The sequence below is a fragment of the Phoca vitulina genome, unplaced genomic scaffold (genome assembly GCF_004348235.1).
Source record: "Phoca vitulina isolate PV1807 unplaced genomic scaffold, GSC_HSeal_1.0 scaffold11, whole genome shotgun sequence".
Classification (NCBI taxonomy): Eukaryota; Metazoa; Chordata; class Mammalia; order Carnivora; family Phocidae; genus Phoca; species Phoca vitulina.
The window spans coordinates 31,597,587-31,622,735 of NW_022589714.1; the positions used below are offsets into that span (position 1 = coordinate 31,597,587).

The window sequence follows — 25,149 nt, forward strand, 5'->3', positions numbered from 1 at the left end:
ATGTGTATATCCTCCCGGAAAACCCCGCCCCTTCTCGACGTAGCCTTTGGTGGCGGGAAAAGTTCGGAAGTTTTCGCGCCGGGGCGGGGTCATCTGACGACCCTCCGCGCGGGTTTGGAGGAAGCGGTTCTCTGGCGGCGAGCATGGCGGGGACAGTGGTACTGGACGACATAGAGCTGCGAGAGGCGCAGAGAGATTACCTGGATTTCTTGGATGACGAGGTGAGGGAGGCGCGGGGGCGCGAGACTCTGGCGCTTGGAGCCCCTGGTGACGCTGACGGGCCAAGCGAGGCCGCGGCAGATGCTGCTCCACGCAGAGCCGGGGCAGGGCCCGGAGCTCCCGGACTGTTGCGGCCGGGCCGGCGCCCTCAGGAGTCTTCCATCCCGGATCTCGTAACGTTTCTCGCGGTGGATTGCGTAGTTGGTTGGTCTCATGTACGTGCAGCCTTGAGAGAGCGATCCTGTAACTCTCCTAAGTGCAAATGGTGGCGGGGTCTCGCGAAAGGCGACGGGTTTCTTTCAAGTGCACACGAAATGGCAAAGGTCCCTGTGGCCTTTCGGAAATCACTCCCCGCTCTCTGAATTTGGCAGGAGTCGGGGTGGGGGGGCGGGGAGAATGCTGTAGAACGTAGTGACCCGCTACCTTATAGACGTGCAGATTTTAAGGACTGGCTTTCCAACCGGGCGGAAAAGACTTCCTAACTTGGCCGCATTCTTTTTCAATGCCAAAGGAGATGCAGAAGAGAAGTGTTTGCTATGCTGGCAAAGGGGGTTTTGTATGCCACCCAGGACTGGAAGCCGTAGAATATTGGTAAAGCATCTTGAAAGGGTTGATAATGCTGGGTCTGTAAACAAATAGTAAGGCTCCCTATTCCTTTAGGTCCGGATATGAGAGAACTCTTTCCCTATTATACAGCAGATCGGGAAATACAGTATTTTAATTCCCTACGTAATTCTTAAATGAAAAGTCATTTTAATATGCTAATTTACATTTTGACAAGATTTTTACTTGTCCTTTTAGACTTATTATGAGCTTGTTTTAATTCCCCGTTAGAAGTTGAGAAATGACTGCATACAGAAAAGCTGCAGATAGTAATAGAAATAATAGCATGGACGTTGAGGAGATCATTATAACTCCTGCAACAGCCTCTTAGGGTGTATTTGGAATCTCATGCTAGTGAGTGAAAATGTGGAGAAATTTGAGGTCAGTTCTGCTGCAGAGATTGATTTATCTTGCTGTGAGAACTGCCTCTGTTCAAATACAGTCCTATTTTTGAATTTGTGGCTGTTGTGATATGTGGTGGTTATTTTGCAGGAAGACCAGGGAGTTTATCAGAGCAAAGTTCGGGAGCTGATCAGTGACAACCAATACCGGTTGATTGTCAATGTGAATGACTTGCGCAGGAAAAACGAGAAGAGGGCTAACCGGTAAGTGGTAAGGGTTCCCAAGAGGATATCCTGGCTCTGGGTGACAATGGCTTCCCTTTCTCTTCCCCGGATTGGACAGGCTTCCCAAGAGAGGACCTGGATGAAATGTTTTTGACCCTCATTGCCTCACCCGCTTCTGTTTTTCTCTTCTTCCCAAAGTAGGTGGTGGGTGTTTCCCCCCCCTTTTTTTTAAAGATTTTATTTATTTATTTCTCAGAGAGAAAGAGAGCGCACGAGCAGGGGAGCGGCAGGCAGAGGGAGAGGGAGAAGGAGGAGCAGGCTTCCCGCTGGGCAAGGAGCCCGATATAGGACTGGATCCCAGCACTCTGGGATCATGACCCAGGCTGAAGGCAGCTGCTTAATCGACTGAGCCACCCAGACATCCTGGGTGTTTTCCTCTTAAGAGCTTCTCCTTCCATGTTTTAACTGAGTTACCATTTCTGCATCTTTGAGAAGTTGAATTCAAGTTAACTGTCAGTTATGATGTATTTTACTGAGTCTTCTAGGACAGCAGAAGGGCACTAGATTTTACACTACTTTTGTTTTTGAGGGTCGATTTTTTCGAGTTTTTCTCTCTCTGCCTAATTATTCTCTCTGTCGTCCATGTCCAGCCTCCTGAGCAATGCCTTTGAGGAGCTGGTTGCCTTCCAGCGGGCTTTAAAGGATTTTGTGGCCTCCATTGATGCTACCTATGCCAAGCAGTATGAGGAGTTCTACATAGGATTGGAGGGCAGCTTTGGCTCCAAGCATGTCTCTCCCCGGACTCTTACCTCCTGCTTCCTCAGCTGTGTGGTCTGCGTGGAGGGCATTGTCACTAAGTGTGAGTGGCTTCAAGTCGGGGCTAAGGGAATGGAGCTGGGATAGCCCGTTAAGAGGGGCTGGGGAAGCAGGAGAGGCCGAGTAGAGTTAGGTAGCATATAGCATTGAACTTAACAGGGTGAAGCTGGAAGGAGCTGTAGTGTGCACAAAGATTAGGGGGTCCAGAATGCTGAATTCCGCTGAGCGTAGGGGAGTCTTGCTTTTGGCAGTCTCCTCATTCTAACTCTGAACTCCTATCATTTCTTGGTCAGGATCGGTTGTACTTGAAGTTTTATATAGACATGTTGATGTTCTAAATATAAATATAAAAATGAATAAATGACAAGTATTATTGAAGCAGCTTAAACTAGTCAGAAGAACACAGTATTTAGAGTCACGATAGACTTGCCTGGGTCAGATTCCACCTCTGTCACTGTCTAGTTGCATGACTTTATATGCATGTTTTCCATTGCTAGGCTCTCTAGTTCGTCCCAAAGTCGTCCGCAGTGTCCACTACTGCCCTGCTACCAAGAAGACTATAGAGCGACGTTATTCTGATCTCACCACCCTGGTGGCTTTTCCTTCCAGCTCTGTGTATCCCACCAAGGTGAGGGGAATTAATTAATTGGGCTTGGGGGTTGGAATCAAAGATGTCTGTTTTAATGCAAATAATTGAGTGATACCTGAAGTCTTCTGAAGTAAATCAGATGAAAAGTAAGGATTAATCTAAAGGAAAGATTGATTGTTAACCAGAGTTTAATATGAAAGTCTTTAATTCTTATTTTTTTAAAAAAGAATAAATACTCTATAAAATTTGGCAAATTATGGAAGGATTGAAAAAAGTCATTAATCTACATAGATCTTTTAGCAAAGTTATATATAACTTTATAATCTACTTAAAGTAATATGGGAGAATACTTACTCTATAATGTTACCATGAAATATTTGCAGATATTTTACTTTGGGTTGGGAGAAGAATGGCATTGGAAATGGCTTTATAGTGTTCAGATTGATTTGAACTGAGGACAATGTGAGGGTCTCTTAATGAAACAAGATGATTAATGTTGGTTACTTGATGTCTGAATTCCCATTCTATCAAAAATACCTGCCGCTGCCATCAAATTTTAATTGAGAGCCACTGTATCCAAAGAATTGTTAAGCACTGTGGAGGATACAGATATGAATGAGACCCAGTTCTTATTTTCAACGCAATTGGGGCAGGAATCTTAACATAAAACAAGAATGAGTATCTTAGAATTATAACTGAAGCATACTTTAGAATCATTTAGTCTGTCTCCAGGTGAAATGCTGAGATTTGGAGAGGTTAAGTGACTTGCAGATGGGGCGCCTCGGTGGCTCAGATGGTTAAGCGTCTGCCTTCGGCTCAGGTCATGATCCCAGCTTCCTGGGATCGAGCCCCACATCGGGCTCCTGGCTCAATGGGGACCTGCTTCTCCCTCTCCCTCTGCCTTTCCCCCCGCTCATGCGCTCTCTCTCTCTCTCTCTCTGTATCTCTGTGTCTCAAATGAATAAGTAAAATCTTTAAAAAAAAAAAAAAAAAAAGTGACTTGCACATGGTCCAGTCCTTAATGATGACCCTAAGGACTAGGACCTAAGTCCTTTTACTTTCAGGCCAGTTGCATTTTCTAAGTCACCCTGCTCTCTTCAGTAAGATCCCTCCTTCTAGAATGTCTTCAGTAACTACCCAGGGAGTACTCTTCTGATTACTGGGGCCAAGCTTCTTTGCTCAAGACCTGAAATACACTGGACTCCTGGAGGTCATCTACTGTGGTACTGAAGAACATGGCTTTGGAGTTAACACTTGCCTCAAGTCCTGGCTCTGCAATTTCCTATGTGACTTGGGGAACTTACTGAACCTCTCCAGCCTCGGTTTCCTTATTTGTTACATGTGAAAAGTACCTGCTTTACTGAGTTGTTTGGATGGATTACGTGAGATAATCTCATAAAATAATAGCACAATACCTTGTACGTAGTAAGCACTCAGTAAGTGGCAGCTGTTGTGTTTTTAGAAAATTCAAATGGCAAGGAAGTAAAAGTTAAAAACGTTTTTACTAAAGTTTAATATACATACAGGAAAGTTTATATAAGATGCAGCTCACTGAAATTTCACAAGCTGAAAATACCTGTAAAATCAGCATCCAAACCAGGAAACAGAACCTTCCTAGCACTCAGAAGTGTTTGAGGGCCCACACTCCCCAAGGTTAACCCCATCCTGATATCTAGCAACATAGAGTACTTTTGCCTGTTTTTTTTTTAAATTTTTTTATTGTTATGTTAATCCCCATACATTACATCATTAGTTTTAGATGTAGTGTTCCATGATTCATTGTGCATAACACCCAGTGCTCCATGCAGAACGTGCCCTCCTCAATACCCATCACCAGGCTAACCCATCCTCCCACCCCCCTCCCCTCTAGAACCCTCAGTTTGTTTTTCAGAGTCCATCGTCTCTCATGGTTCGTCTCCCCCTCCGATGTCCCCCCCTTCATTCTTCCCTCCTGCTATCTTCTTTTTTTTTTTCTTAACATATATTGCATTATTTGTTTCAGAGGTACAGATCTGAGATTCAACAGTCTTGCACAATTCACAGCGCTTACCAGAGCACATACCCTCCCCAGTGTCTATCACCCAGTCACCCCATCCCTCCCACCCCACCCCCACTCCAGCAACCCTCAGTTTGTTTCCTGAGATTAAGAATTCCTCATATCAGTGAGATCATATGATACATATCTTTCTCTGTTTGACTTGTTTCGCTCAGCATAATACCCTCCAGTTCCATCCACGTCGTTGCAAATGGCAAGATCTCATTCCTTTTGATGGCTGCATAATATTCCATTGTATATATATATACCACATCTTCTTTATCCATTCATCTGTTGATGGACATCTTGGCTCTTTCCATAGTTTGGCTATTGTGGACATTGCTGCTATAAACATCGGGGTGCACGTACCCTTTCGGATCCCTACTTTTGTATCTTTGGGGTAAATACCCAGTAGTGCAATTGCTGGGTCATACCGTAGCTCTATTCTCAACTTTTTGAGGAACCTCCATACTGTTTTCCAGAGTGGCTGCACCAGCTTGCATTCCCACCAACAGTGTAGGAGGGTTCCCCTTTCTCCGCATCCCTGCCAACATCTGTCGTTTCCTGACTTGTTAATTTTAGCCATTCTGACTGGTGTGAGGTGGTATCTCATTGAGGTTTTGATTTGGATTTCCCTGATGCCGAGCGATATTGAGCACTTTTTCATGTGTCTGTTGGCCATTTGGATGTCTTCTTTGGAAAAATGTCTGTTCATGTCTTCTGCCCATTTCTTGATTGGATTCTTTGTTCTTTGGGTGTTGAGTTTGATAAGTTCTTTATAGATTTTGGATACTAGCCCTTTATCTGATAAGTCATTTGCAAATATCTTCTCCCATTCTGTCGGTTGTCTTTTGGTTTTGTTGACTGTTTCCTTTGCTTTGCAAAAGCTTTTTATCTTGATGAAGTCCCAATAGTTCATTTTTGCCCTTGCTTCCCTTGCCTTTGGCGATGTTTCTAGGAAGAAGTTGCTGCGGCTGAGGTTGAAGAGGTTGCTGCCCGTGTTCTCTTTTAGGATTTTGATGGACTCCTGTCTCACATTGAGGTCTTTCAACCATTTGGAATCTATTTTTGTGTGTGGTGTAAGGAAATGGTCCAGTTTCATTCTTCTGCATGTGGCTATCCAATTTTCCCGACACCATTTGTTGAAGAGACTGTCTTTTTTCCATTGGACATTCTTTCCTGCTTTGTCAAAGATTAGTTGACCATAGAGTAGAGGGTCCATTTCTGGGCTCTCTATTCTGTTCCATTGATCTATGTGTCTGTTTTTGTGCCAGTACCATACTGTCTTGATGATTACAGCTTTGTAATAGAGCTGAAAGTCCGGAATTGTGATGCCGTCAGCTTTGCTTTTCTTTTTCAACATTCCTCTGGCTATTCGGGGTCTTTTCTGGTTCCATACAAATTTTAGGATTATTTGCTCCATTTCTTTGAAAAAAGTGGATGGTATTTTGATGGGGTTTGTATTGAATGTGTAGATTGCTCTAGGTAGCATTGACATCTTCACAATATTTGTTCTTCCAATCCGTGAGCATGGAACGTTTTTCCATTTCTTTGTGTCTTCCTCAATTTCTTTCATGAGTATTTTATAGTTTTCTGAGTACAGATCCTTTGCCTCTTTGGTTAGATTTATTCCTAGGTATCTTATGGTTTTGGGTGCAATTGTAAATGGGATCAACTCCTTATTTTCTCTTCCTTCTGTCTTGTTGTTGGTGTATAGGAATGCCACTGACTTCTGTGCATTGATTTTATATCCTGCCACTTTACTGAATTCCTGTATGAGTTCTAGAAGTTTTGGGGTGGAGTCTTTTGGGTTTTCCACATAGAGTATCATATCATCTGCAAAGAGTGAGAGTTTGACTTCTTCTTTGCCGATTTGGATGCCTTTTATTTCTTTTTGTTGTCTGATTGCTGTGGCTAGGACTTCTAATACTATGTTGAATAGCAGTGGTGATAGTGGACATCCTTGCCGCGTTCCTGACCTTAGGGGGAAAGCTCTCAGTTTTTCCCCATTTAGAATGATATTCGCTGTAGGTTTTTCGTAGATGGCTTTTATGATATTGAGGTATGTACCCTCTATCCCTATACTCTGAGGAGTTTTGATCAAGAAAGGATGCTGTACTTTGTCAAATGCTTTTTCTGCATCTATTGAGAGGATCATATGATTCTTGTTCTTTCTTTTGTTAATGTATTGTATCACGTTGATTGATTTGCGGATGTTGAACCAACCTTGCAGCCCAGGGATAAATCCCACTTGGTCATGGTGAATGATCCTTTTAATGTACTGTTGGATCCTATTGGCTAGTATTTTGGTGAGAATTTTTACATCCATGTTCATCAGGGATATTGGTCTGTAATTCTCCTTTTTGATGGAGTCTTTGTCTGGTTTTGGGATCAAGGTAATGGTGGCCTCATAAAATGAGTTTGGAAGTTTTCCTTCCATTTCTATTTTTTGGAACAGTTTCAGAAGAACAGGTATTAATTCTTCTTTAAATGTTTGGTAGAATTCCCCTGGGAAGCCATCTGGCCCTGGGCTTTTGTGTTTTGGGAGATTTTTGATGACTGCTTCTATTTCCTTAGTGGTTATAGGTCTGTTCAGGTTTTCTATTTCTTCCTGGTTCAGTTTTGGTAGTTGATATATCTCTAGGAATGCATCCATTTCTTCCAGGTTATCTAATTTGCTGGCATAGAGTTGCTCATAATATGTTCTTATAACTGTTTGTATTTCTTTGGTGTTGGTTGTGATCTCTCCTCTTTCATTCATGATTTTGTTGATTTGGGTCATTTCTCTTTTCTTTTTGATAAGTCTGGCCAGGGGTTAATCAATCTTGTTAATTCTTTCAAAGAACCAGCTCCTAGTTTCGTTGATCTGTTCTACTGTTCTTTTAGTTTCTATTTCATTGATTTCTGCTCTGATCTTTATTATTTCTCTTCTCCTGCTGGGTTTAGGCTTTATTTGCTGTTCTTTCTCCAGCTCCTTTAGGTATAGGGTTAGGTTGTGTACTTGAGACCTTTCTTGTTTCTTGAGAAAGGCTTGTATTGCTATATACTTTCCTCTTAGGACTGCCTTTGCTGCATCCCAAAGATTTTGAATAGTTGTGTTTTCATTTTCATTGGTTTCCATGAATTTTTTTAATTCTTCTTTAATTTCCTGGTTGACCCATTCATTCTTTAGTAGGATGCTCTTTAGCCTCCATGTATTTGAGTTCTTTCCGACTTTCCTCTTGTGATTGAATTCTAGCTTCAAAGCATTGTGGTCTGAAAATAGGCAGGGAATGATCCCAATCTCTTGGTACCGGTTGAGACCTGATTTATGACCTAGGATGTGATCGATTCTGGAGAATGTTCCATGGGCACTAGAGAAGAATGTGTATTCCATTGCTTTGGGATGGAATGTTCTGAATATGTCTGTGAAGTCCATTTGGTCCAGTGTGTCATTTAAAGTCTTTATTTCCTTGTTGATCTTTTGCTTAGACGATCTGTCCATTTCAGTGAGGGGGGTGTTAAAGTCCCCCACTATTATTGTATTGTTGTCAATGTGTTTCTTTGCTTTTGTTATTAATTGGCTTATATAATTGGCTGCTCCCATGTTAGGGGCATAGATATTTACAGTTGTTAGATCTTCTTGTTGGATAGACCCTTTAAGTAGGATATAGTGTCCTTCCTCATCTCTTATTACAGTCTTTGGTTTAAAATCTAATTTGTCTGATATAAGGATTGCCACCCCAGCTTTCTTTTGGTGTCCATTAGCATGGTAAATGGATTTCCACCCCCTCACTTTCAATCTGGGGGTGTCTTTGGGTCTAAAATGAGTCTCTTGCAGATAGCATATTGATGGGTCTTGTTTTTTAACTCAATCTGATAGCCTGTGTCTTTTGATTGGGGCATTTAGCCCATTTACATTCAGGGTAACTATTGAAAGATATGAATTTAGTGCCATTGTATTGCCTGTAAGGTGACTGTTACTGTATATTGTCTGTGTTCCTTTCTGGTCTATGTTGCTTTTAGGCTCTCTCTTTGCTTAGAGGACCCCTTTCAAGATTTCTTGTAGGGCTGGTTTCGTGTTTGCAAATTCCTTTAGTTTTTGTTTGTCCTGGAAGCTTTTTATCTCTCCTTCTATTTTCAATGACAGCCTAGCTGGATATAGTATTCTTGGCTGCATATTTTTCTCATTTAGTGCTCTGAATATATCCTGCCAGTCCTTTCTGGCCTGCCAGGTCTCTGTGGATAGGTCTGTTGCCAATCTAATGTTTCTACCATTGTAGGTTACATATCTCTTCTCCCAAGCTGCTTTCAGGATTTTCTCTTTGTCTCTGAGACTTGTAAGTTTTACTATTAGATGTCAGGGTGTTGACCTATTTTTATTGATTTTGAGAGAGGTTCTCTGTGCTTCCTGGATTTTGATGCCTGTTTCCTTCCCCAAATTAGGGAAGTTCTCTGCTATAATTTGCTCCAATATCCAAATTAGGGAAGTTCTCTGCTATAATTTGCTCCAGTATACCTTCTGCCCCTCTCTCTCTTTCTTCTTCTTCTGGGATCCCAATTATTCTAATGTTGTTTCGTCTTATGGTATCGCTTATCTCTCGAATTCTGCCCTCGTGATCCAGTAGTTGTTTATCTCTCTTTTTCTCAGCTTCTTTATTTTCCATCATTTGGTCTTCTATCTCACTGATTCTTTCTTCTGCCTCATTTATCCTAGCAGTTAGCGCCCCCATATTTGATTGCACCTCATTAATAGCCTTTTTGATTTCTACTTGGTTAGATTTTAGTTCTTTTACTTCTCCAGAAAGGGTTTCTCTAATAACTTCCATGCTTTTTTCAAGCCCAGCTAGTATCTTTAAAGTGATGATTCTGAACTCTAGATCCGACATTGTACTAATGTCCGTATTGAGTAGGTCCCTGGCAGTCGGTACTACCTCTTGTTCTTTTTGTTGAGGTGATTTTTTCCGTCTTGTCATTTTATGCAGAGGAGAATAGATTAATGAGAGAACAAAATGCTAACTGGGTAACAACGTCCCCAGAAAATATACTCTAAACAAATCAGAAAAGACCTGAAGCAGTGGGAAAAGAAAGGGAAAGAGAGAAAAAAGAAAAAGAAAAAAAAAAGAAAAAGATAAAGATAAAAACAAAAACAGAACAAAACAAAACAAAAAAAACAGAATGTGATCAAATATGATCAGGCTGGTATATAGATCAGTGCCACACACTGGATTTTGGGTGTATTTTGATCTGTTAGAAGAAAGTGCCTCCCAAAATTTTAAAGAAAGAAAAACTTATACATGTACAAAAATAAGGGTTGATATGATGAAGGGATGGAATATGACTGTAAAGATGGAAATTATAAAAAATTTTATAAAAGGAATTGATAAGAAGTTGTTTGAAAAAAGAAAGAAGAGGATTTAAAAAAGAAAAAAAAGAAAAAAAAAGGGAGAGAATGTGATCAGGCAGGGGAGTAGAAAAAAACCATACACTAGAGATTTAGAGTATATTTTGATCTGTTAGAAGAAACTATCTCAAAATTTTAAAGAGAGAACAACTTATATATATATATGCCAAAAATACGGGTAACTACTATGAAGGGATAGAATATGACTCTAAAAATGAAAAATAAAAATGTTTTTTTAAAAAAGGGATTGATAAGATGTTGGTTGAAAAAGGGAAAAAGAAAAATTCAAAAAAAAAAAAAGTTAAAAAAAAAATTAACTTTGAAAGACTAAAGAATCATGGTAAAAAAAGCCATGAATTCTATGTGCAGTATTCTCCTAGCGCTGGAGTTCTGCGGTTCTCATTGATCGGTAAACTTGGTCTTGGCTGGCTGTTCTTGCTGATCTTCTAGGGGAGGGGCCTGTTGCCGTGGTTTCCAAAAGTCTTTGCCGGAGGCGGAATTGCCCCGCCCTTGCCCAGTCCAGACTAAGTAATCTGCCCGTGTTTGCTCTCCGGAGCTTTTGTTCCCTGCAAGCTTTCGGTACAGCTTTGGAGGCGGAGAGTGCAATGGCGGCCTCCCAATCTCCGCCTCAGAGGAGCCGAGAACTCGGGGCCCTGCTCCTCAGTGAGCCCCTAGAGAAAAGCAGTCAGTCACTCCCGTCTCCCCGGTCTCCGGCCGCACTCCGTGCTCACCCGGCCTGTGACCGCGCGTTTCTATCTCTGGCACCCGACCCCATGTGGAGTCTCCAAACCCAGCAGATCCCTGCGGTGCGCTCCCGCGCCGCTCCTCCTGGGGGAGGAAGGTGAGTCTCCCTGGATCTGCCGCTTGTTGGGTCCCTGCTGGAGGAGCAGTGGCCCGACTGTGCCGCGGATCACGGTTTATGGCAACCCCAAGCTGGGAGCCCACGCCTGGGCTCCGTCTCTGCAGCCGGCTTCCCCGCTCCGATACCTGGGAGCTCTGCCGCACTTAGGCACCCCCGGACTTTCTGTGACCCCGAGAGTCCTGAGACCACACTGTCCCGCGAGGGTTCCACCCCCCGCTTAGCCACCGGAGTGACGTCCCTCAGCGGAGCCGACTTCTAAAAGTTCCGATTTTGTGCTCCGCAGCTCTATGACTTGCCAGAAGCGGCCGTGGGCCCTCCCCCGCCGTCTATCTTCCCGAATATCGCCTCGGATTCACTTCTCCGCTAGTCCTACCTTCCAGAAAGTGGTCGCTTTTCTGTTCAGAGAGTTGTTGCTCTTCTTTTCTTCGATCTCCTGTTGAGTTCGTAGGTGTTCAGAATGGTTTGATCCCTATCCAGCTGAATTCTTGAGAGGAGATGAAATCCAGGTCTCCTACTCCTCCGCCATCTTGCTCCGCCCCCCTCTTGCCTGGTTTTTATATTTTATCTAAATACTCCTGTGTTGGGCTTCCTTTGTTCAACAGATGTTTTGAGATTCATCCATGTTGTGTATAGATGTATTTCATACATTTTCATTGCTGTATAGTGTTCATTTGGGTTGATATACCACATTTATTCAACCATTCTGTTGATAGCATTTGGATATTTTCTAGTTTTTGGCTATTGGGAATAATGCTGCTGTGAACATTGTAATATGTGGCTTTGGAAGAATGTTTCTGTCGGGTATTACCTAGGAGTGGAAATATTATGTCATAGTACAGGGGAAATAAGAATCTTAATTTAGATGTTAATATAGCCATGGTTCCCTCAGACTATAGTTGTCCCTTCCATTAGATGATTTGTTACTAGAACAGATGGGAATGGAAAAAATTGGAGAAGACATTTGGCTTTTTTTGTTCCTAGATACTAAAATCTCATGAGGTCATTTCCAAATTATATTTGTTTCCTACAAAAAATGAGTGTGGCATTTCTAACACCGGGATGAGATAGCAGTGCTTTTCTGTGTGTCTTTTTCAGGACGAGGAAAACAATCCCCTCGAGACCGAATATGGCCTTTCTGTCTACAAGGACCACCAGACCGTCACTATCCAGGAGATGCCGGAGAAGGCCCCAGCTGGTCAACTTCCCCGCTCTGTGGACGTCATTCTGGATGATGACTTGGTAGATAAAGTGAAGCCTGGTGACCGAGTCCAGGTGGTGGGGACCTACCGTTGCCTTCCTGGAAAGAAGGGAGGCTACACCTCAGGGACCTTCAGGTAAAGGGGCAGTTGTGAGGTATTTGGCATGCTGCTGGCAGCTTGCATTTCTGGTAGTATTCTTGCTCCAGTTTGCCATATTCTGGAGCATACATCAGACAGGTCTAGCTGCCTGGGAGATGGGATACATCTTTTCCATCAGATAAAACTGGTAGTACTATTTTATGCTAAAAGTGGGAGTTACCGGTAACATGATTATAGCCTCTTGGCTTACATGAGTTTCTCATGTATTCCCACCTCCTTCTCATCCACACTTCTGTCTGAAGGAAGATCTGTGGGACAGCAGAGGATAAATTCCTGAGGTGAAGAATCATCAGCATATTTGTGTCGCAGACTAAGAGTATTAGTTGTTGAATTCAGAACAACTTGTCTTTTTTCTCTTTATTGTTTTCCGATTTGCTGTTGGCTCTGATGTTAGGAATTGAAAACCGCAGGCTTCTTCTTATTCCCCTCTTTGTCCCAGGACTATCCTGATTGCCTGTAATGTGAAGCAAATGAGCAAGGATGTTCAGCCTTCATTCTCTGCTGAGGATATAGCCAAGATCAAGAAGTTCAGTAAAACTCGTTCTAAGGTCTGAGCATCTTTCAGGGATTTGAGGGTGGGGATGGATTTGTTAGGGTTGTGTTTTGCATGGACCACCTTTCATCTTTGTACTGGATCAGGAGGAGGGTCAAGGTTTTTTCTCTAAAGGATGTGGTGTTAGCTTTTAGTTTGACCCAGTCAGCAAGTAAAAGGGTGTTTTTGCTGTTTAATATTTCTGTTTTGTTACCTGCTGGGCTGCTAAGTGAACCTAATACAAGTACTAGAATAAGAGAATATCAATGTACCAATAAGTCCATATGGAAGACAGTAGTGATGCATTACTTAAGTTTAAGATAGGTTATTTTTGTTTTAGTTCTCTAGTTTGTTTTTAGGTAGAATTGAAGAAAATACAGTTGACCCTTGAACAACACAAGTTTGAGCTGTGTGGGTTTGCTTGCCTGTGGGTTTTTTTCTGATAAATACAGTATGGTACTATAAATGTGTTTCTCTTCCTTATGATTTTCTTAATGACATTTTCCTTTCTATAGCTTACTTATTTTAAGAATACAGCATATAGTACATATCAAACACAAAAATGTGTTAATTGAATGTTTTTATGTTATTGGTGAGGTGAGGTCAGCAGTGGGACATTAGTAAAGTTTTGAGGGGATCAAAAGTTATATGTAGATTTTGGACTGCACGGGGGTTTGGCACCCCTAACTTCTGCATTGTTTAAGGGTCATGTGTGTATGCCTGTGTGATTAAGGTTACTGAAGAAACAAACCAAGCCAAACCAAAACAAAAGGTTACTGGAATCGCATTATATATTCTTATTAAACCTAAAATGTTTTGAACCTGGAAATACTTTTTTCTTAAATATTAAACCTCTAAGCAGGTTTTGGAATACAGGCTTTCTCTTTATCTGTTCTGACAATGATCTGTTCAGTGTACAGTTAGAAACACTGTCTACACTTGTGGAGTTCTTCAAGCATTTTTATAAGCTAAAGTATAAAGCAGAGCTCAGCAAAACCCCACTGAATCTCACTAGGCTTTTCACACCTTTGGTTATTCCTCCTGTAGGATATCTTTGACCAGCTGGCCAGGTCATTGGCCCCTAGCATCCATGGGCACGACTATGTTAAGAAGGCAATTCTCTGCTTGCTCTTGGGAGGGGTGGAACGAGAACTTGAAAATGGCAGCCACATCCGTGGGGACATCAATATTCTCCTGATCGGTATGACACTGGGGATCAGATTCTTGGTCTTCCCTTGTGGAGTGTGCTTGTGGGAATCTATAATCTGTAAGATTGTGTATTCTCTACATGGTATATTTCATTTCCATCAAAGGGCAAAAGACTAAAAATCTTTCCTTATTATTCTCATTTTTGTATTTCCTGATTTATAATGTCTAAAATATATTCTTCCTGTAACTTGCCATTACAAGTGAAAGGAATATTATTTACAACCAGTTACTGTAAATTTCTGTTACGCCAAGAGCTGTACTAGAAAAGTAGAACTTGCTCGGGCGGGGGGAGGAGTTTCCTAGCAAGTCACCACTGCCCCACCCAATTACAGGGGACCCGTCGGTTGCCAAGTCTCAGCTTCTACGCTATGTTCTGTGCACTGCTCCCCGGGCTATCCCCACCACTGGCCGGGGCTCCTCTGGAGTGGGTCTGACGGCTGCTGTCACTACAGACCAGGAAACCGGTAAGGGTGTAAGGGTCTTTGGCAAAGGTCCCACAGTGAGATCAAGCATAGTTTCCTTGAGTTTGCTCTCGGGAAGCTTGTATTGGGAAGATACACTAGAAAGGTTAGTTTGAGCCAGGCTGTAGAAGACTGAGTATCTCTGGCAATAGGGGGTGAATTATTTAAGTCTTTGGGTGGCCCTCTATGGATAAGAATGTCTCCTAGAAGACAGTTTTTGAAGGAGAAACCTTTGCAAATTGGAAGGGAAATAAAAATGAAGATTGTGCTATTTTATAAATTAGAGAAAGGGATTTGAAGCCTAGTGAAAAGAGAGCAGAGATCTAGTTGGGGAATCACTTGAGGATGAAGATAAGAGAATTGATGAAAGAAGTTTGTTGGAGGCTGGCTACTTCGGGATCATTCAGATTGGAGCTAAAAAGGTTGACCCACGAGGGTTTTTCTCTAAGTCTCTAGGAACTGACTGCTCCTCATTATATTCTCATGAGCAACATTGAGTGCTTAGGAAGGAGATTGAAATCTCTCCCCTTGTCTTCTACAACCTGGATAGTAAAACGTATCTTTACCTCCTCATTTCCTAGGGGAGCGCCGGCTGGAAGCAGGGGCCATGGTCCTTGCTGACCGAGGTGTGGTTTGCATCGATGAATTTGACAAGATGTCCGATATGGACCGCACGGCCATCCACGAAGTGATGGAGCAGGGTCGAGTCACCATCGCCAAGGCTGGCATCCATGCTCGGCTGAATGCCCGCTGCAGTGTTTTGGCAGCTGCCAACCCCGTCTATGGCAGGGTGAGTGGAATCAGCACTTTACCGTTGTCCTCACCTTTGGTTTTGCTGAGTAGCTGGGCCATGAAGTTGATTCTTGGTGTCCCGGAGGAGTAATAGGCCAAAGATTAAGTTAAGCTCATCCCTCATTTTGCTGTTGTCCTTGATTTAGGGCAGTGGTTCGTCACTTTTTTATCCACATCAGAATCCCCTGGAAAGTTATTTATTTAAAATAACTTTAGGGCGCCTGGGTGGCTCAGTTGGTTAAGCGACTGCCTTCAGCTCAGGTCGTGATCCTGGAGTCCCGGGATCGAGTCCCACATCGGGCTCCCTGCTCAGCGGGGGGTCTGCTTCTCCCTCTGACCCTCTTCCCTCTCGTGCTCTCTGTCTCTCATTCTCTCTCAAATAAATAAATAAAAAATCTTTAAAAAAAAAAAAAAAAAAAAAATAAAATAAAATAAAATAACTTTAAAAATACAAAGAAGAAAACAAAAGTGACCTGCACTCTCACAACCCAGTAACCTGTATTGCCATTACAACAAAAGTACCATATGCAGATGGTTAGATGTATAAACAGAACAGAGAGTGCAGTATGGACATTAAAAGCCTTCCTTTGCTCTCCTATCCCTTCTCCAAGAGATAACCACTAACAACTCTTGAGTGGGGAAACAAAAACTTAAGTGTATACCAACAACCATACTGGCTCCTTGTTACCAAATGTGTCTGTTTATCTTTGTGTTTCACTATGATGATGATGTGCTAAGGTGTATCTTTTATATTTATTCAGCTTGGGGTTTGCCAAATTTTGCCTTTATTTTTTCTTTCTTTTTTTTGGGCAGCTGTCTTATATTCCATTGTATGGATTTATAGTAATTTGTTTAGTCTCTATTTGATGGGCATTTGGCATTTTCCCTTTTCCCCCTTGCTATTATGAAATGAAGTTGCAGTGAATATCCCTTTATATGTATTTTGTTACAGATATCTGTATGATAAATACCTAGTAACAGAATCAGTGGATTAAAGAGTTATATGCATTTTCATTTTGGTAGAGATTGCCAAATTGCCCTCTTTAAAGTTTGTACCATAATAATACTATTAATTAAGACTTACAAGTAATTTGCTTTTATCCTCACGATAACCTTGTAGATAGGTAGTTATTATCCTTATCTTACAGGTGAGAAAATGGAGGCATAAAAAATTAAGTAAGTTACTCAAGAATCACAAACTAGAAAATGGCAGAGTCAGGATTTGAACCCAGAGCCCATACTGTGCTCTGGCAATTTACAATTCCACAGTGTATGGGGTTACCTGTTTTCGTGGAGTTTTTTAAACATGCAGGTGCCTGGTCCCCAGTCCAGGGTTTCTGAATTCAAGTTTTTGGGTTGGGGCTTTTGGTAACTATGGTTTAGAAAGGCTCCATAGTTGGTGATAATGCATAGCTTGGGTTGAGATCCTTGGTTTTTAGATTAATGGTAACATATGTTTATGTCATCTTGAAGAATTATATTGGGAAATGTAGGGAGAAAATGGCAGGTCCTGAAATGGGAACGTGGTCAGAATCATTATTAATGTTACCCACAAGGATGTTAGACCCTCTGACTGTGAAGTGTCTGCGGGTGGGTAGCCTCATAGGCCCAGAATTGAAAGATAAAAAAGTATAGAGGTTCTTGAGTCCCAGGGAAGATCTCCCTTGATCCTTAAGACTTTATGATTTATAGATTATTGACCATTTTCATTGCGATTTTACTCATTACCTTCTGAGTAAGGGACTCCAAAGTTTCCAAGTGTTTTTGGCTTAGCCCCCTTGTCAATAACAGGCAGGGGAGGAGTCATCTTTCAGGGTTGGTCCTGCCCTGGGAATGGCAGGGGCAGAATAAAGCTTGGGAAGGAGGATGCTGTTTTCGAGACCTACGATAAGCTTATTAGAGGCACCTCAGCTAGGAGGTGGGGCTCTGAGGTCGCTCAGGTCTCTCGAAGCTTCAGTGAGAGAAGGGTTGCAGGTAGACAAACTGAAGTAAGTATTTTAATAGCTTTAAATAGCCTCCTTGTCCTTTTTTCCCATTGATGTCGCCTCCACTTTCCTTTTTCTTTCCGTTGCACAGTATGATCAGTATAAGACCCCCATGGAGAACATTGGGCTGCAGGACTCACTGCTATCCCGGTTTGACTTACTCTTCATCATGTTGGATCAGATGGACCCTGAGCAGGATCGGGAGATCTCGGACCATGTCCTTAGGATGCACCGTTACAGGGCCCCCGGGGAACAGGATGGTGATGGTGAGGCCACGGGAAGAGTCAGACTGATTAATGGAGGGGGACCTAAACAGATGCGGTTATCTCAGACCTGGCCCAGGTCGTGGTGGGTGTTTCCGTTTCTGGGTTGATGTTGAAGGTGCCTTGCCTTCGTGACCACTCCCTTCTTGCTCTCTGGGAGTTATCCTAAGGTGTGTCTTTTTTCCATTTCTGGGTCTAGGAACACCTTTGAGCATCTTCTGGGAGCTAGGTAGTTCCACCTTTCTTATTTGTGGGCTCCACGTGTCTATGTGTCTTTGCTTTATTAGTATTTTATCTCTTCAGAAGAAGCAATTTCTTACTCTCCTTTCTCCCAACTTGGGTTTTCCAGCTATGCCTTTGGGTAGTGCCGTGGATATCCTGGCCACAGACGATCCCAATTTTAACCAGGAAGACCAGCAAGACACCCAGATTTATGAGAAGCATGACAACCTTCTGCATGGGACCAAGAAGAAAAAGTGAGCATTCTTCATACTTCTCCCTTGAAGGAACCTGAGATTTCTGTCATATTAGCATATTTTTATGTGCTGCCCAGGCAAGATCATGATTGGATTCGTAGCCATGTGGCCCTGTTTTCTTTTCTGGATCCCACACTTAGATACTTCTTTTCCTGGCCAGTTGCCTTGTAAGTGTTTGTGGCGAATGAGTTTAGGTTCTAATCTTCTAAAAGGAAGGCTTTGACAACATGCTCAACTGATGGTGGGTATGTTATGTTATCCTCGTACGTGAAGTACTGCACAAGTCCTTTAGCCATTTGTGACAAGCTACTGTTGAAGGGACAGTAGATGGCAAGCCCTGGGTGCTGTGCAGGTGGATTTGGATAAAGGAGACTAGGGTTCAAGTGTTCAAAGCACAAAATACGAGATCTTATACCTGTATTTAGGGCTGTGGTGCAATAGGAAGCATATAGATTCAAACCTGTTGTTTAAGAACATGGAATTTAGAGGCAGAACACTGAATTTAAGTCTCCTCTGAGCTGTAGTTTTTAACCTATTAAATAGGGCAAATAATACCTAAATTTTTACCTGACAAATACCTAAGTAATAGCTACATTCTGATTCAATTGACATACATGAAAGGGTCTCGTACACATTCTATATAAGTGGGATTTCTGATAACGTATTCTAGATTGTATCTCTGCCACTTGACCTTGACTTCTCTGAGGAGAGGCCAAGCCCCCAGCCCAGTCAGGTGTCGAGGTGTGGCAAAGAAGAAGAAATCACTGTGTGTGCCCGCAGGGAGAAGATGGTGAGTGCAGCGTTCATGAGGAAGTACATCCACGTGGCCAAAATCATCAAGCCCATCCTAACTCAGGACTCAGCCGCCTACATTGCAGAAGAGTACTCACGCCTGCGCAGCCAAGACAGCATGAGCTCGGACACTGCCAGGGTGAGTCCCCACAGGGAAGATGGACCTGGGAATTCCTGAAGTAGAAGGCTGGGGAGTCCCTGTTATCTGGGAGCTCTGGAAGCATTTCAACTTAGTGATTCCTCCCCTTTTACTTTCTGGTCTGAAGGGCTTCCTGTTCTCCAATTCTAATCATTTCCTTCTACAAAGGAAAACGAAGTGAGAACACCTTTATCTCATTAGTTCAGAGGACATTGGCTTCCAGAAGCTGTGATTCATTCAGCAAACATAAGGAGCCACTTTTGGGAACTGAACTGGTGTCTGTTCTTGCATGCAGGGTTAAAATAGGAAGAGCTATCCTCAGAGAACTCAGATCTGGAACTTAGGAGGCAGGAAGGTAGATGGAAAGATCATATATGCCTGTTTATAAATATCTACCACAGTGTGGTACCTAAAAGGAAATGAATGTGAAAGATGGTTGGAGTGAATATAGATGAAGAAGCTATTAGTTTTTCCTTTAGACTTTATAGAAGGGGTATGAATTTGAGGGAAGAGAGTATGGTATTTGAGCTGGACTTTGACAAATGATTAGTTGGATAACCATCATGGTTATCCAAAGCCATTTCTAGAAATCTGCCTGTGAATTTATCTAAACTCTTAGGGGCAGTAGAGTTCATACAGGATTTCATGGCAGAAAGACCCAAGTCCAAGACCGTTGTTACGTGCTATAGACATAGACTCTTGGATTTAGACATGATCCCAGGTCACCTATTCCAGCCTCACACCCAGGCAGTCATTCCATCTTCTGGAATTTCTGCTAAGCCTTCCTTGACATCTTCAGTGGCAGCATGCCCGGCACATCACTGCATTGAAATGTTAGAATATTCTTCTATTTAAACTTGCTTCCCCATGACTTAAACCCATGGGGCTTAATTTGTTTTCTGGGGATTGTGTATGACTTGTCTTCTTCAGATTAAGCAGCCCCTTTTCTTTTTAATTGTTTCCCTCACCACATGAAAATGTTCCAGTGTGTCAGAAGCCTTCTCATTGAACAAAACACTGGTTTAGTTGTGGTCTTAGTGGGTCTTATAAATCTCTCAATTTGGATTCTGTAGTTCTGCTAATGCAAGCTAGGATTTCACTTGCTTTTTAGGTTATCCAGGAATTGGAGCTTATAATGGAGTGTGTAGCTGCCACACTCTGGTACCTTTTAAATCATTAAAAGATTTGGTGAATTTATTTAAAAGTGAATATATTTGTTTTTGAACGTGGGATGGGGTATTGTTTATACCATTCCATGGGCTATAAATAATACCCCACCCCATGATAATTTGGGAAACTTGAAAGTAGAAGTGACCAGATCAAGGATCATACAATGGGAGATGTGGGGGTGTGACAGAAAGAACTAGCCCTCTGTTCTGATCCCAGGTCTTCAGCTAATTTTTGGGCCTTGCACAGATCTCTTCACATCTCAGCTCACAGTTTTTTTTATCCATAAAATGAGAAGGTTGGATAATGTCAGGGATGCTTAACTAGGTGGGCACATCATAATCACCTGAAACTTAAAAAGAATACATGGCCAGTCCTAAACATAGACATTCTGATTCATTAGGTCAGAGATGCCATTCAGCCAATAGCATTTAAAAAAGATGGAAGCACACCAGTTTGGTATGCACCCACCCCCATGAGAACCACTGGATGAGAACATGCCAGAATTCTCTTCATCCTCTGGACTTGAATTTATCCAACTTTAAAAATTTGTCCTCAGATGACCTCTTTCACACCCCTCCTTTAGTGTGACCTTGCCCAAGTTACTTGAAACGCTGAGTCCTATTTCCTCATCTATAAAATTTGGAGAAGTTATCGAGAGTGTTAAACAATGCAGTTGATAGAAAAGCAAAGTTACTGGAGCATTGCAGATTGGCAGTAAGGATTATTTTTCCTCCTTCACTATTGTAGTCTTTCTAGCCTTTTTTCTTTCCAGCTGTAAGATGCCTCATTTTCTTCTTCCTTGTTCACCTACCCTTTTCTCGAACCTCAACACTCATATTTTCTTGGCTGTTTTTATTTTTGTGAATTTTATGTGGTGTTTATACAGAATACAGAGCTCTGAATCCTTTGCTTTTACTTCCTAGAGTCATTCCAGTAGTATCTTTATCCTTTTCTGTACAGTGGGAATGATAGGCAAGCCTAAGGAATTCTGGACAAGTAATCCTCCCTTGTTTTCTTCCCCAGACATCACCAGTTACAGCCCGGACACTGGAGACTCTGATTCGATTGGCCACAGCCCATGCCAAGGCCCGCATGAGCAAGACTGTGGACTTGCAGGATGCAGAGGTAGCTGTGGAGTTGGTCCAGTACGCTTACTTCAAGAAGGTGAGGGTCCACATGCTTGGGCCTGAGAGCTCCTTCTGAGTAAATGTTGGTGCTTGGGCTGCCCAGCCCTTCATGGTGACACCTGCATTTAGGTCATCAGTGGAAAGCAGCATCTAGCTGGGAAGCTTTAAAATACTGATGCCAGAGCTACCAGAGGCCCCAGAGATTCTGGTTTCATTGATGTGCTGCATCATCAATCGACTGCTTCTCTGCCTATTCATACTTCCTTTGTCTCTTAAAAAAGTAGATGTTTCCAAAGGATTAACCTGGGTGATCTTCCTCTTCCCTCTGTACCTTTTCTTTTGCCAGTCTCTTCAGGTATCCCATTGGCATCTCAAAAACTCACATCAAAAGTTGAACTCTCAAATTTGGGCCTGTCATTCTGTTTCTGCTTTTGCTTCTGCTTGTAACATTGTGTTTCTTTCATTTTAGACACCAGGCCTTGAAGCCTTCACTGTCTTTTCCTTGTTGCCCACCCCCTCTCCAGTTTAGTGAACTGTAGCCCTCTGGGGTTTAGTTGTGGGTCTGATAGGCTTTTCCTGGCTTACTCTTTTTGCTAGGGTGGGAGTTGTCTTAAATTTAAATTAACCACCTGATCTATAAAGAAATGGATTGTTTTCCACTTAACCGTTATGGGCTGGGCTTTTTTTTCATTCACTTCTTTGTTCCTTAAATACTCATTAAGTATCTACTATGTCAAAGGGATTGAACATACCTCTCAGCACTTTTTTTTAAAGACTTATTTATTTTAGAGAGAGCCCAGGAGGAGGGGCAGAGGGACAGGGAGAGAGAATCTCAAGCAGACTCCCTGCTGAACAAGGAGCCCGATACGGGGCTTAGTCCTATGACCCTGAGATCATGACCTGAGCTGACACCAAGAGTTGGACGCTTAACCGACTGAGCCAGCCAGGCGCCCCACCTCTCAGCATTTTTAAAGATAGGCAGCAGCCTATTCCTCTGCCCCTGGTTCTGGACTCAGGGATGAAAGAGGCTCGCTCTTTCATCTTATTTCTGCTGATGGTGTAGAAGGGACTCTTACTGAGAATTTTTCATTCAGTTTCCCAGCGTCAGTGACCCTTCCCACCCACCCATGCTTGGCTTGGTCTTAGGTTCTAGAGAAGGAGAAGAAACGAAAGAAGCGAAATGAGGGTGAATCAGAGACAGAGGATGAAGAGGAGAAAAGCCAGGAGGACCAAGAGCAGAAGAGTAAGAGGTAAGGCGGAGCGAAGAGAAAGGAGACAAAGACATAAGTTGGGGGAGGGGAGGGAGGTGAATCAGTACTGCTGGTTGACATCAAGTTATTGTTGGGAAAAGGTGCCTAGATCTGTAGGGTGCGCGCATGGCGGGGTAGGGGGGTGAGGGCAGAGGGAGAAACTTTAGTAGACTTCTGTGCTGAGCATGGAGCCTGAAGCAGGGCTTGATCCCCTAACCCTGAGATCAGGGCCTGAGCAGAAACTAAGAGTCGGATGCCTAACCACCTGTGCCCCTCAGGCGCCCCTGGTAGGATGCTTTTGACCTCTTTCCTGCTAAAGAAATGCTAAGTAGCAGGAGCACACTGACTCAAACAGGTTTTTGAGTGTATTATTTTTCAGAATCCTTTCCTCATGGTATTCATGCCTGTGATTGAATGTCTAAGGTGGCTGATAGAGAAAAAGAGCATTGGGAAGCAGGGCCTGTCTGTGTTCTAGTCCAGAGACTTTTGGTCTCTTTCAAGAAAAAGTAACAGTTTATATAGGCCTGGGCCTAGCATTTTGCTTTGATTGTAGATTGTCCTAGTTCTTTTTCTCTGGTCAGAGGCCCAGGATGGGTTTCTCCAAAGCCTTTCTCTTAACTGCTATGGGTATTTTAGGAGGAGGACTCGTCACACTGATGCCAAGGATGGGGGCTCCTATGACCCCTATGACTTCAGTGACACAGAGGAGGAAATGCCTCAAGGTGAGTGACTGTCTCCTATTGATAAAGAGGTGGTTCCTTTGACTGCTAACTTTAGTTGCTCTGTGTACTACATTTTCTGGTGCATTGCCAATTTGGTGTCCTGCTCAGGGCCCTGTGTCCAAGAGGTTTGTCCCAAGAGAACCTCGGGAAACCCAGTCAAGACTTTGGAAACTGGGCTTTGCTCAGTTGCTGCTTCCTTCCTGAGGAACTGTGCTCTTTGCCAAGCCTGGCATAAGCATCCCAGATAACGTATGTTGCGGGTCTCTTGCCCGACTCATTTTCTCTACCCTGACTGGTTCCAGAAGAACCCTAGGAAGTGGGTGTTCTGTAGGCTCAGTGAGGTGTGGGGAGTGGAGATTACTTTCCTGGTGTCTTTGGAAATGGAAATGGCTTCACCATGTTGTCTTCCCATTATCTGCAACCATTTATCCTCTGAAGTACACACTCCAAAGACAGCAGACTCACAGGAGACCAAGGAGTCCCAGAAGGTGGAACTGAGTGAATCCAGGTGAGTAGAAAGGTGGTTTTTAAAATGGTATTATTTCTCAATGTGCAGGAAGCTCTAAAATTGACTGTTGGGGATACCTATACTGTATTAACACTTACATAGATCTTGCCTGAGAGCTTTTCGGTTTGTATACTTCTCCTTTATCCATCTTCTCCTGACTTGGACAGGTTGAAGGAATTCAAGGTGGCCCTCTTGGATGTGTTCCGGGAAGCTCACGCACAGTCGGTGGGCATGAATCGCCTCACAGAATCCATCAACCAGGACAGAGAAGAGCCCTTCTCTTCAGCAGAGATCCAGGTTGCGCTGAGCAAGATGCAGGACGACAACCAGGTCATGGTCTCCGAGGGCATCATCTTCCTTATCTGAGGATAACTCATCTCTGAACTTTGGGATGTTTCTTCCATATTTCCTCTCCCTGCTCCCGCCAGTCTTTGCCTTCATTTCCTGAATAACAGTGTTAATTGAACCGAAGTTGAGGGACACGTGACAAAGCTGAGCTTTGGGAATGGGTAATGAAAGCTGTTGTGGGGTGAAGAGAAGAAAGTGGGCAAGGACTAAGACTGTTGTATCTTCATTCATTCATTCATTCATTCTGCTTATCTCCCACCCAGAACAAACCAAACCATTGTTCGTGGTAAATAACATATAACCTCTGAGAATATGGGGGGAGCACAGCTGGTTTCTGCTCATCCTTTCCTTGTTCGTTGGCTGTTTTTTCTTTCCTGAGCACATTGGTCTGGAATAGTCTTTGGGTTGTTCTGTGCTGGTGTGAGTGAAGCTCTGCAGCAAGTCATGAAGGCCAAGAAAGCTTTCTTTTCTGTAGCACCAGTTAAAACTAATACATGCTTCTGACTTAAATATCTAAGACCTTGAATAAACTTAACCTATTTTTATATTATATGCATGGCCTTAATACTGTGTGCTTTTGTCAACACCTTTAATTTTGTTTTCCTTGAAAGCTCAGCCCTGTAGGATTTTCTGCTTCCACATTTGCACCAAGTCACCACACGGTGGCAGCAGGCTGCTGTGCTGTCCTTGGGGCTTAGGTCTTGAGGCAGTTTTCTTCCTCAGTGACACCAGCATTTATCAGTTAAAGTTATGCAAGCCAAACTTTGCCAATTTGGAATAGCTAAATGGCCACAGGAGGCCAGCAAGTGAAAATCAGGAGAGTTGACCCTTTGCCTGCCTTTTTTGAGCCTGAATCAAAGCCCATTCATGGAGAAGTAATACCTGCTATATCAGACATCTCAATATTGTGAGTTCTGGCCCATAAAGAGATCCCCTCACAGGAT

At 42.9% G+C, this 25,149-nt stretch overlaps 1 protein-coding gene across 1 annotated transcript; it reads left to right on the forward strand.

Moving 5' to 3' along the window:
- The first annotated feature begins 60 nt into the window (after positions 1–60).
- MCM3 (minichromosome maintenance complex component 3) lies at positions 61–24,757 on the forward strand. The gene is made up of 17 exons (XM_032409672.1): positions 61–221; positions 1,315–1,427; positions 2,039–2,247; positions 2,702–2,832; positions 12,169–12,407; positions 12,871–12,979; positions 14,011–14,164; positions 14,505–14,636; positions 15,215–15,423; positions 17,502–17,676; positions 18,023–18,149; positions 18,930–19,080; positions 21,274–21,414; positions 22,524–22,627; positions 23,264–23,349; positions 23,788–23,857; positions 24,025–24,757. Exons 1-17 carry the CDS (start codon positions 144–146, stop codon positions 24,221–24,223), a joined length of 2,427 nt encoding a protein of 808 aa, XP_032265563.1. The 5' UTR covers positions 61–143; the 3' UTR covers positions 24,224–24,757.
- Positions 24,758–25,149: the final 392 nt, after the last annotated feature.

Bases quoted from the DNA above. Each gene is read 5' to 3' on its own strand.
- MCM3 (XM_032409672.1), top strand. From the start codon at position 144: ATGGCGGGGACAGTGGTACTGGACGACATAGAGCTGCGAGAGGCGCAG. The intron at 2,833-12,168 runs GTGAGGGGAATT...TGTCTTTTTCAG, and splicing joins GCTCTGTGTATCCCACCAAG to GACGAGGAAAACAATCCCCT. The intron at 15,424-17,501 runs GTGAGTGGAATC...TCCGTTGCACAG, and splicing joins CCAACCCCGTCTATGGCAGG to TATGATCAGTATAAGACCCC.